At 37.8% G+C, this 12,580-nt stretch overlaps 1 protein-coding gene across 4 annotated transcripts in view; it reads right to left on the bottom strand.

Moving 5' to 3' along the window:
* ANAPC10 (anaphase promoting complex subunit 10) overlaps positions 1-12,580 on the bottom strand; it is a 112,943-nt gene that overhangs the window by 67,470 nt on the left and 32,893 nt on the right. For all 4 annotated transcript variants that reach the window (XM_008267395.4, XM_008267396.4, XM_008267397.4 and 1 more), the window contains one exon: positions 4,998-5,118. In XM_008267395.4, coding sequence (XP_008265617.1) covers positions 4,998-5,118 — 121 coding nt within the window. The remainder of the gene's footprint in view (positions 1-4,997; positions 5,119-12,580) is intronic.

Genomic DNA, 12,580 nt, shown 5'->3' with positions numbered 1-12,580 from the left:
AACATAGATGCAAAAATCCTCAACAAAATTGTGGTCAATTGAATCCAACATCACATCAGAAAGATCCTCCACCCAGACCAAGTGGGATTTATCCCTGGTATGCAGGGATGATTCAACATTCGTAAATCAATTAATGTGACACATCACATCAACAAAATGAAGAATTAAAAAATATGATTATCTCAATAAGTGAAGAGAAAGCATTTCATAAAATACAACACCATTTCACGATGAAGACTCTAAGAAAATTGGGTATAGAAAGAATAATCCTCAACACAGTGAAGGCAATTTATGACAAACCCAAGGCCAGCATTATATTGAATGGGGAAAAGATGGAAGCATTTCCACTTAGATCTGGAAGCAAACAAGGATGCCCACTCTCGCCATTGCTATTCAATATAGTACTGGACGTTTTAGTCACAGCAACTAGGCAAGAAAAAGAAATCAAAGGGATACAAATTGGGAAGGAGGAAGTCAAACTACTCTATTTACAGATGACATCCAAAAGACTCCACTACAGACTACTGGATTTGGAAAAATAGCAGGATATAAAATCAATACACAAAAATCAACAGCCTTTGTATACATAGACAAAGCCATGCATGGCTGAGAAAGAATTTCCAAGATCAATCCCATTCACAACAGCTACAAATAAAAAGCAAATACCTTGGAATAAATTTAACCAAGGACATCAACAATCTCTACAATGAGAATTACAAAGCATTAAAGAAAGAAATAAAAGAAGATAAAAAAAAAATGGAAAAATCTTCCATGTCCATGGATTGGATTGGAAGAATCAATATTATCAAAGTGTTCGTACTTCTGAAAGCAATTTTAGATTCAATGCAATACCATTCAAAGTACCAAGGACATTTTTCTCAGATATAGAAAAAATGATGCTGAAATTCATATGGAAACACAGGTGACCTCAAATAGCTAAAGTAATCTTATAAAAGAAAAACAAAGCTGGAAGCAACAACATACCAGATTTCAAGACATACTACATGGCAGTTATAATCAAAACAGCCTGGTACTGGAACAAAAACAGAAGGACAGACAAATGGAACAGGATAGAAACACCAGAAATCAATTCAAGCATCTACAACCAACTTATGTATGACCAAGAAGCTAAAACCATTCCCTGGAGCAAGGACAGTTTCTTCAACAGATGGTGCTGGAAAAACTGGATTTCCAAATGCAGAAGCATGAAGCAAGATGCCTACCTTACAATTTACACAAAAATCAACTCAAAATGGATTGAAGACCTAAATCTCTTCCCAGATACCATCAAATTACCAGAGAACATTGGGGAAGCCCTGCAAGAAACTGGAATAGGCAAAGAGTTCTTGGAAAAGATGCCAAGACACAGAAATCAAAGATAAAACTAACAAATGGGATTACATCAAATTGAGAAGCTTCTGTACTGCAAAAGAAAGACCAGGAAAGTGAAGAGGCAAGCAACAGAATGGGAGAAATTATTTGCAAATTACACAACTGATAAAGGATTAATAACCACAATATATAAAGAGATCAAGAAATTCCACAACAAAACAAACAACCCAGTTAAGAAATGGGCAAAGGATTTAAACTGACATTTTGCAAAAGAGGAATCCAAATGGCCAACAGACACATGAAAAAATGCTTAGGATCACTAAACATCAGGGAAATGAAAATCAAAACCACAATGAGGTTTCACCTCACCTAAGTTAGAATGGCTTTCATACAGAAATCAACAAATGACAAATGTTGGCAAGGATGTAGAGGGAAAGGTACCCTGGTCCACTGTTGGTGGGAATGTAAACTGGTAAAGCCACTATGGAAGACAGTATGGAGATAGTTCAGAAATCTGAATATAGACCTACCATATGACCCCACCATTCTACTCATGGGAATTTACCCAAGGGAAATGAAATCAGCAAATAAAAGAGTTATCTGCACCCCCATGTTTATTGCAGCTCAATTCACAATAGCTAAGACATGGAATCAACTCAAATGTCTGTCACTTGAAGACTGGATAAAGAAATTATGGGATATGTAACCTTTATTTATTTATTTATTTTTGACAGGCAGAGTGGACAGTGAGAGAGAGAGACAGAGAGAAAGGTCTGCCTTTTTGCCATTGGTTCACCCTCCAATGGCCGCCGCGTTGATCCGAAGCCAAGAGACAGGTACTTTTCCTGGTCTCCCATGGGGTGCAGGGCCCAAGCAGTTGGGCCATCCTCCACTGCACTCCCTGGCCACAGTAGAGAGCTGGCCTGGAAGAGCGGCAACCGGGACAGAGTCTGGTGCCCCAACTGAGACTAGAATCCGGTGTGCTAGCGCCGCAGGCGGAGGATTAGCCTATTGAGCCGCAGCGCCAGCCGGGATATGTAATCTATGGAATACTACACAGTGGTAAAAAAAAAAATGAAATCCGGTCATTTGCAACAAAATGAATGAACCTGGAAAACATGATACTTAGTGAAATAAGGGACAAATACCATATGCTCTCTCTGATCTGTGATAACTAATAGAGCACCTAAAAGGCAATCTGTAGAAGTAAAACTGACACTTTGAGAAGAAATGACTTGAACAGCCCTTGTCTTGACTGTTAAGGAACAATTTTTTTCATATTATTTGCTGAATTCTTTACTTAACATAGAGTTAACTACATGTGTATAGTCGATTGAAATTAGGTCTTCGTAAAAAATAAAAGTGAGAATAAGAGAAGGATGAGGAATAGGGGTTGGCATTTGGGTGGGAGGGTAGCCATGGTGGGAAGAATCACCATGTTCCTAAAGTTGTAATTACGAAGTGTATGAAGTTTTTACTTGTAAAGCTGTATAGTTCTGGATACATTCTTATGGACTTACTCTAAGGTACAGTTTAAAAACTTGCCATGGGACCCCAAATCCTCTATGCTGAGTGGTAAAATACAATCCAAAGTGTTAAAGTGATCATATGGATAGGGTTAAGCATTTGGTAATCATAATAGATAGAATAAAAAAGGAGTGAATGTTCCAACATGGGAAGCAGTCCACACAGCAGACCTGTAGAAAGACAATCACTTTAAATACCATTCTGACCTCAGAATCAGCCCTTAAGGCATTCTGGTCTGGCTGAAAAAGCCCACAAGAGCATTTCAGGCATGGAAAGCCAAGACACTGAGGCAAAACATGTCCTACATGAAGGACATCAGTGGGTGAGACCCCAGTGGAAATAAGTGGTCATTAAAGAAGGATGTACTTTTCTCTGAAAGGAGGAGAGAACTTCCACTGTGCTTATGGTCTTGTCTAAATACTGACGGAGACTGTGGATTCAAAAGGCTTCCACAGCCTGGGCAACTCATGCCAAGAGCCTCAGGCGATCACTGATGTCATACATAAGAGTTAAATTAACTGTTAAATTAACAACAGGAGTCACTGTGCACTAACTTCCCATGCAGGACCTCTGTCCTCAAAGATTGTATTATGAGAGTTAAAAGTAAAACTTTTCTCAAAGATTTATTTCATTTTAGTGTATTAAGTGGAGGATATTCTTACATCTAATAAGTTTTAGTTATTATGTCTAAATGTCCAACTCTATTGCTTGGATACTAAGAAAGTGGATTTTGAGTGTTCTAACCACAAAAAGATAAAGTATAAGATAATGGATATGTTAATTATGTTGGTTTAGCCATTCACAATGTGTACATATTTCAAAACATGGTATACAGGATAAATACATGTAATCTTTATTTGTCTATTTAAAAAACCTGACATTTTTAAAAAGCAATGGATATTTGAAAGATAAAAACAAAACAAAAAATATCTGCAGATAATACTCTCCTATTCTTTCAGTGCATAAGCAAATTTCAAAAGAGAATAATACTTCACTTAATGAGAAAACAATGATAGTACTTGTGGTTTTTATTAGGTATGTTATTACTAAATCTGGTAATAAATATAGTGTGAAAACATGTCTTAATATAAACACAAGACCAAATAAGAGTCCAGGCCACAAATCAATTAGAGGTCTTTCCAAGATCGCAAGTGTTTCCCAGATCTCTTAGAACAACCAGATTTTAATGATTATTTGAGCTCAATTATTTTCTGACCAAAAAATATTAAGAGCCAAAATTTACAAGTTCACAACAGTTCAAAGTCACTGAAAATATTACTGACATGTAAGTATTCTGTGACTAGTAAAATTTGGGTCAGAAAAACAATGCCTCAACAGCTTCAAAAAGTTATATACAAAGTATACAGTGATACATTCAAACATGCAGTTAAACTCAGGATAAAAAGAATGAAGCACTGAAATATGCAACATGAATATATCTCAAAAATTAGATAAAGTGAATTTATATTAAAGAAATTATATAATCATTATATCTGATATGATCCATTTATATGAAATTCTAGAAAAGGCAAAACTGATATATGGTAATAAATAAATAAAATCAGACCAATCATTATAAAAAGCAATGGATATAAAGACAGTTATAAACAATAGTTTTTTGGAGTGACAAAAATGTCTAAATCTTAATAGTAGTGCATTTATCAAAACTTACCAAATAATCTACTCAAAATGTGTGTAAAATTGCACAAAAACTTACCTTACAAAATAAACATTAAGCAAATATTGATAACTCTTAACATATCATGCTGAAATATTTGGGGGTAAAATGTATTAGATATCTGCTACTTATTTTGAAATGCATAAAAAAATAGATGGACAAATATAATAAAATATAGCAAAATATTAACTATTGATGAATCTAGTTGGTGAGTATACTGGGTTTACTGTATAATTTTTTCATCTCTTCTGTATGTCTGCAAATTTTCATAGTATTTTTAAAAAGCAATGACTATTCACAAGAAAATAAAAATGCTATATACAAATATGCTTTTTTCACAATTTACAATTTACCTCTTATACATCAACATTTTCACTTGTTAACTGAATGTCAACTGTTACTACCCTCTGAAGAGTAAGTGTTAAAGGATGACATATTTATAAGAACTTGACAGACATACCCGAATTTCTTGAAGGTTGTGAAAATTATTTCCTACTCTGACTGAGATCTTGCTTGGAGTATAGCTTTCATCAGATTTGTAGTCTGCATAAATACATAATGTCTTCACTGTTGTCTTTCTTCTAAAAGCAATAAAGTAAAAGCAACACATACTTTATCATATGGAAAAATTTCTCCCAAAGCATCTTCTCTTCTGATGCTAAAAATCATAGTCTGCTAAAATTAGTATTCGAATCAATACTTTCCATTTCTTTTAATTTCAACAATAATGACAATTAAGAACATGTAAAGTAAAAATATATTTTATGTAGACATTTCTCGTGTAGAACATGCTCAAGAACCAGCCATGAACAAAGAAAGAAACACCGAAGCCAGATGATGTACCTTAGTCTGCAAATATTAAGGATGCCTATCTTTGTCATCTGTATTTTAGACAGATATTATTGTAACAAGCTTGGCTTTCTTTACTACTTAATTACTTAATTTCCTATATTAATACTGAACAATAACTAATTAAGTGAAAAATTTAGTCCAACAAAAAGACAAAATGTCTTTAAAAAGAAAACATAATCCATTACCGAATCCAAGAAATGAAATTCTGCTCTTAAAAAATAAAAGAAATATATATATCGTCTAGGAAAATAAGCAAAGAATTTGCAATAGAAAATGAACCTCAGAAAAATGTAAAGAGCCAAAAACATGACAATATGTTCAATTTCTTTTTTTTTTTTTGACAGGCAGAGTGGACAGTGAGAGAGAGACAGAAAGGTCTTCCTTTGCCGTTTGTTTACCCTCCAGTGGCCGCCGCGGCCGGCGTGCTGCGGCTGGCGCACCTCGCTGATCCGATGGCAGGAGCCAGGTACTTATCCTGGTCTCCCATGGGGTGCAGGGCCCAAGGACTTGGGCCATCCTCCACTGCATTCCCTGGCCACAGCAGAGAGCTGGCCTGGAAGAGGGGCAACCGGGACAGAATCTGGCGCCCCGACCAGGACTAGAACCCGGTGTGCCAGCGCCGCAAGGCGGAGGATTAGCCTAGTGAGCCGCGGCGCCAGCCCTCAATTTCTAATAGTCAAAGAAAGAGAAATAAAAGCACAGAAATATGAAATTTATCATATTGGAAAACATTAAAATAACTGATAATACCCAAATTTGATTAGAAAAAGGTAATTTCTTAGCCAGTTTGTATGTACATAACCACACAATCACGAGGGTAAACAATATATATTTTATAAAGTACTGTGTTGTTAAGCTATGATGTTTGGTAGGTTAAGTATATTTCTTTTCTTTAGGTTAAGTATATTAAATGCATTTTCTACAATAAGATTTTGAGTTTCTGATGAATTTATCAGGGTATAACCCAACTGTTACATTAAACAGCATCTGTATTTAAAAGAACCATGCAGGAAAGGGTGTTTGGCACAGTGATTAAGACACTGCTCCAGAAACTCACCTCTCACATTAGAGCACCTGGGTTTCCAGCCTCATTCCAGTTTCCTGCTAATGCACAGCCTGTTAACAAGGTATGGCCTAAATGGCTGGGTTCCTGACACCCACATGGGAGACCTGGATGGAGTTACAGGTTTGTGGCTTCAGTCTGGCCCAGCACAAGCTACTGTGAGCATTTAGAGAGTGAATCAGTGGATGGAAAATCAGTATTTGCCTCTCTAATACATTAAGAAATAAAAATAAAAATTGAAAACCACCATACAAATATGTAATTATAGTAGGAAAAAAAGCAGATTACAAGGCACCATATATAAAAGAATTGCATTCTGAGGAAAACAAAAGATATTTTGAAGGAATATACATCTATGCTATGTATAAAAAAGGCCTATGAAGTCATAAAAATAATAAAAGTGACAATTTTGGTATAGTAGAACTATGGGAGATCAGTTTTTTCTTTATGATTTCTACATTTTCTGAATGACTTTTCAGAATGAGATGATATTACTTGGCCATCAGAAGGAAGAAACTGGGCAATTAAAAAAAAACTGATCCTAAAATTCATTAAGAATTAAATGTGCTTTGAAAGTTAAATTCTAGTATAAACTGGCTTTATCGTAATAACAATGATCTCTTTAGAAAGCAGTCTGGGTCAAAAGTCAGCCTGTGAAGACAGCAGGGTATCTGTCATAGCCCTTAGTTAGGGGAGCAAGCTTCTGTAACCTAAGCTGTTCATCAGAAAGGAATGGGGACAGTTAAGGACTTTGCCTCAGCTCAAGATGTAAAACACTAAATATCTAAAAATGATTGACAGGATAAATACCACTACCAGGTTTCCATAAAGAAGTCAGAAGTATCAAACTGACATCTTTTTCTTTTTTGCTAGGCTAAAAGAGAAACAGGAGAGGAAGTAAAGGAGTAGGAGGAAACTTTTAATGACATCCTAAAGACCTTTTCTTTGATGATCCACAAGCAGAAAGTAGAAGCTCTTTCTTACCATGGTGAGATCAAAGATCATGAAGAATATTCTTAGGGACTTTGGTTTTTTGACAAAAGAAAAAGCAGGCCTAAAGGATCAAGCTCTTTGCTCAGAGTAGTTTTATTTCTATACTATGAAATTCAGGACAATTTGGTCACTAAATCATAAAGATAATCCAGGTGAGGTTTAAAAGGAAGAGACTACTAATAACACTACTGATAATAAAAACAATAGCAGCAGGGGACCAGCACTGTGGCATGGTAGGCTAAGCCTCCGCCTGGGGCTCTGGCACACAAGCATAGGTGCGGGTTTGTGTCCAGGCTGTTCCTCTTCCCATCCAGCTCTCTGCTATGGTCTGGGAAAGCAGTGGAAGATGCCTCAAGTTCTTGGGCCTCTGCACCTGTGGGAGACCTGGAGGAAGCTCCTGGTTCCTGGATCCAGCTGTTGCGGCCATTTGGGAAGTGAACAAGCAGATGGAAGACCTCTCTCTGCCTCCCCCTCTCTTTGTCATTCTCTCTCAAATAAATAAATAAGATCTTAAAAAAAAATAATAGCAGCAAATAGCAAACGGGTTTGGCTCAAAAAGTAATGTTTTACATATACCACCTTGTTTATTCCTTAACCTAGCAATACAGCTACTATTGTTATCTCCATTTACTGACTAAATAATAATAATAGGAACACTCAAGTTAATCCCTAGCTTAAGGTCAAAAAGCTAGTAGGTATGCACAGTTGGGAGTATCTGTCTACCCCACAGGATCTCAACCAGTATTGCCTTTTATTTAATTAATTGTACTCAGTTATTCAACAGTCATTGATACAAATTTACAATAATATGCAAGCTTTTGCAATTCACATTTTATCTAAAGCATGGGTTCACACATCATATATCCCAGGTTCATGTATCCCTAGAAATCATATAGTTTATATGAATGATACAAGCATTGCTCCATTAGATTTGCAGAGGAAATTGACATCACCAAAAGTTTTTAAAATTATTCTGAAAGATTCAGTAAAATTTTTTCTTAATGTTGCTTTAACAGACACATAATTGTACATATTTATGGGCTATGGTGTGATATTTAAATACTTGTATACAGTGTATAATGATCAGACCAGAGTGACTGGTGTATCTATCACCTCAAACTTTAAATGTATGATTAAATGTTTTAAGATTTATTTATTTGTTTTCTTTAAGATTTATTTATTTGAAAGGCATAGTTGCAGAGAGACAAGAAGAAACAGAGATTTTTTTCCATCTGCTGATTCATTCTCTATATGGCCTCAAAGGCCTGAGCCAGGAGCCATGAACTTCTTACGAGTCTCTCATGCGGGTGCAGGGACCAAAGGGCTTGAGTCATCTTCCACTGCTTTCCCGGGCACATTAGCAGGGAGCTGGACTGGAAGTGAGAAGCTGGGACTCGAATGGGCGCCCATAGGGCGTGCCAGCACCACAGGTAGTGGTTTTACCCACTATGCTACAGCGCTGGCCACATGAGTAAAATGTTTTTAACCACAATTACCCTACTGTTCTACAGAATGTCAGAGGTTATTCCTCCTACTCAATTGTACCCCTGTGCCTGCTGCCTTCTCTCCTCCTCATACACCTTCTCAGCCTCTGGTATGCACTATTCCTCCTCCCACTAGTATTAGATCAACTTTTATTAGTTTCTAAATATGCACGGACTTCAAAAAGTTCATGGAAAATAAGATGAAAAGATAATATGCATTTTCCACAAACTTTCTGAAATGCCGTTAACTGGGAACATGCAGTATGTGTCTTTCTGTGCCTTATTAACCCAAAGTTCTCCATAGATGACAGAATTTTACATTAAAATCTTGTGAAACTATTTATCAATTTTATCTTATGATGAATGAAAAAAACTGCATAGAAACTCATGAGGTTTCTCAAACAGCAATGTATGTAGGAAGATGAAAAGATTATGAAACACAGTAGCTGCTATTCTAATTGCTCAAATCACCACTATAATAATAATTACCTGTATTTAATGGTCAATGCTCACTGTACGTCAGATATCATGACAAACATGACAAGGTATTACAAGAGGAAAAGGGTAATCCTTCCGCATTCCTGATGACACAAGTAACATTCCTAGCATTTATTCCTTCACCCACTACCCACTTTCTCCTGAGAAAGAGCTGTTGGCAGGAAAACAAACATTTACTTTGTTCCTCCCTGTCATAATTTTAATAGGAGGGGCTGGCACTGTGGCATAGTGGGTAAAGCCACTGCCTGTAGTGCTGGCATCCCATGTGGGTGCGGGTTCAAAACCTGGCTGCTCCATTTCTTATCCAGCTTTCTGCTGTGGCCTGGGAAAGCAGTAGAAGATGGCTCAAGTCCTTTGGCCCTGGCAACCACATGGGAGACCCAGAAAAAGCTCCTGGCTCCTGGCTTCAGACTGGCACAGCTGCAGCCATTGTGGCCATCTGGGAAGTGAACCAGCAAATGGAAGATTCTCTCTCTCTCTCTTTTTTTTTTCTCTCTCTCTCTTTCTCTCTCTGCCTCTGCTTCTCTGCAACTCTGCCTTTCAAATAAATTAATAAATCTTTAAAAAAATAAATAAATTTAATAGGAGCATGGGCCAGCTGGTTCACTCCCCAGATGGCAGCAATAACCAATCCGAAGCCAGGAGCCAGGAGCTTCTGGGTCTCCCACGCGGGTGCTGGGGCCCAAGGATTTGGGCCATCTTCTACTCTTTCCCAAGCCACAGCAGAAAGCTGGATCAGAAATGGAGCAGCCAGGTTTTGAACCCGCACCCACATGGGATGCCAGCACTACAGGCAGTGGCTTTACCCACTATGCCACAGTGCCAGCCCCGGCTAAGGACTTTTATAACTGTTAAGTGTAAGGGCAAGTGTGTTTAATTCTAGGGTTCAATATTAAGAAATACACTTGACAGCAGATCTAATACAGTTATAATATTTCTCAAACATCAGTTCTGTGATTTTATAAAGGTAGTATATTAGCTTCCACCTGGTGACTCCCAAATAATTTCTCATTTGGTTTGAAATCCATGAGATCCCAACACAAGAGAAACAGACACACTCAGCTGCCTATCAAACGTCTCTTTACCCCTTCCTTCTTTACAACATTCAGTTAAAAGATCCAACTTCCCGTGAAGCTAGGTATGGCCACATAACTAGGTTATGATCAGTAAGGTTTGAATAAAGTGTGTGTTTTAAAGGAAAATTTGTCGAATTTGCCTTTCCTACCTAGTCCTTCCCACTGCCTGGGATATGGACACAACAAGGTGGAATGCCAGTAGACATCTTGGATCATGAGGCAACCTTGAAAATAAAAGCCATGAGAGAAGAATGAAGGAATGGGGCTGGTATTATGATACAGCAGGTTAAGCTGTTGCTTGCAACACAGGCATCCCATATCAGAGTGTCAGTTTGAGTCCCAGCTGCTCCATTTCCAATCCAGCTTGATGGCTCAACTACTTAGCCTCTGCCACCCAAGTAGGAGACCCAGATGAAGTTCCAGTTTCCTGGTTTCAGCCTGGACCAGCCCTGGCTATTGGAGCCACTTGGAGAATGAACCAGTTGACGGAAGATTTCTTTATATATGTCTTCATATCTCTCTCGTTCTTTCTCTCTCCCTCTCTCAGTCTCCCCATATCTGTCACTCTGCCTTTCAAATAAAGATAGATGTTTAATAAAAAAAAATAAAGGGAATGGAAGGAAAGAAAAAAACCTGGGTCCACAAATCTCTCCCGGACTGCTAGGATATTTTTTTTTTAATATTTACCTATTTTATTGAAAAGGCAGAATTAGAGAGAGGCAGAGATAGAAAGACTTCTTCTATCCACTGGTTCACTCCCCAGATGGCCGCAACGGCCAGACCTGCACTGAACCAAAGCCAGGAGCCTGGAACTTTTTCCAGGTCTCCCACTTGGGTGCAAGGGGCCACTTTCACTGCCTTCCTAGGCCTTTGGCATGGAGTTGGACTGGAAGAGGAGCAGCTGGGACTTGAACCAATGCCCATATGGGATGCCGGCAGTGCACGTGGTAGCTTCACTCACTATGCCACAGAGCCAGTACCATGGAATCCTTTTATATGAAGAGGTAAAAGAAATACACTTCCACCTTATTGAAAAAACTATAATAAAAGGCTGTTTCTAGGAGTTCTCTCACCTTCTGTTTCAAGGAATTCTCATTCCTACTTGAGGAAACTAGATCTCAGGTTAAGCAAGCAGTTCTAGTGAAGAATAGAGCCAGAATTCAATGTGGGCCATAAGACAACAGTATGCAAGAGTAACTAATCATTCCTGAGATACAAGACTTAACACTAAAACAGAAAATAGTTATTACCAGGAGCATAAGACATAAAAGAAGCATGGGGAGTCTATATGCTTTTAATTTTAGACAAGTAAACAAATGATTTATATTTATAAACAGCTAAATTCTTCTTTGATCCTGGTGTAATGATGAAAAACGTTCTCATTCTGTAAACAGTGTTTTTCTAACTAATGTTAACAGGATGCTAAAATGGAAGTTTTCACAGGACTAAGATGACACAGACAGCTTCAATAGGACATAAAAGAGCTTAAAAATTTCAGCAAGTATAGTTAAATAAAATGGAAAGCACAGAATAGCTGCTCATCAAGGAATAATTGCTTTAAAACTCGCCTTCCCAGCACAAACAACAAGAACACTCAAGAACATTCATCAAAGAAACAACTGTCTATAGACCCCGAGCAACAGGCAGCATAGGACCGAGGCCTCAGAGAAAGAAAGCCCAATCCATACCTGGGCTTTCTCACTGACTACAAGCAATTTCTGGACTGCAATGCAGAGCAGGAGAAGCCAGTCTCTGAGTTGACTAGGGAAGAGCTACACATTGGAAAAAACCTCTAGAAATCTACATGAGATTCTTTTAGTCTTTGTCTGATCACTAATCTGGTGGGTAAAATTCCACAAGGACCAGCACAGAACAATAGCTGTGGAACGAAAAATTACGATAGCAACAAACAATTCCCAGAGGTCACAGATGGTTGGGACTCACTGGAGCTCCCAAAAGCCAAAGGAGAGTCTTCTCTGGGTATTTAGGACATTCATTTGAGATCCTTTCAGAGGATAAACTAGGTCACAACTATTTTATTAAGAATGCTAAGATGTTATGTGCCCTTTTCAGAAAA

The sequence above is a fragment of the Oryctolagus cuniculus genome, chromosome 8 (assembly GCF_964237555.1).
Source record: "Oryctolagus cuniculus chromosome 8, mOryCun1.1, whole genome shotgun sequence".
NCBI classification, from domain to species: Eukaryota; Metazoa; Chordata; class Mammalia; order Lagomorpha; family Leporidae; genus Oryctolagus; species Oryctolagus cuniculus.
This window is presented reverse-complemented; position numbering and strand designations above follow the sequence as displayed.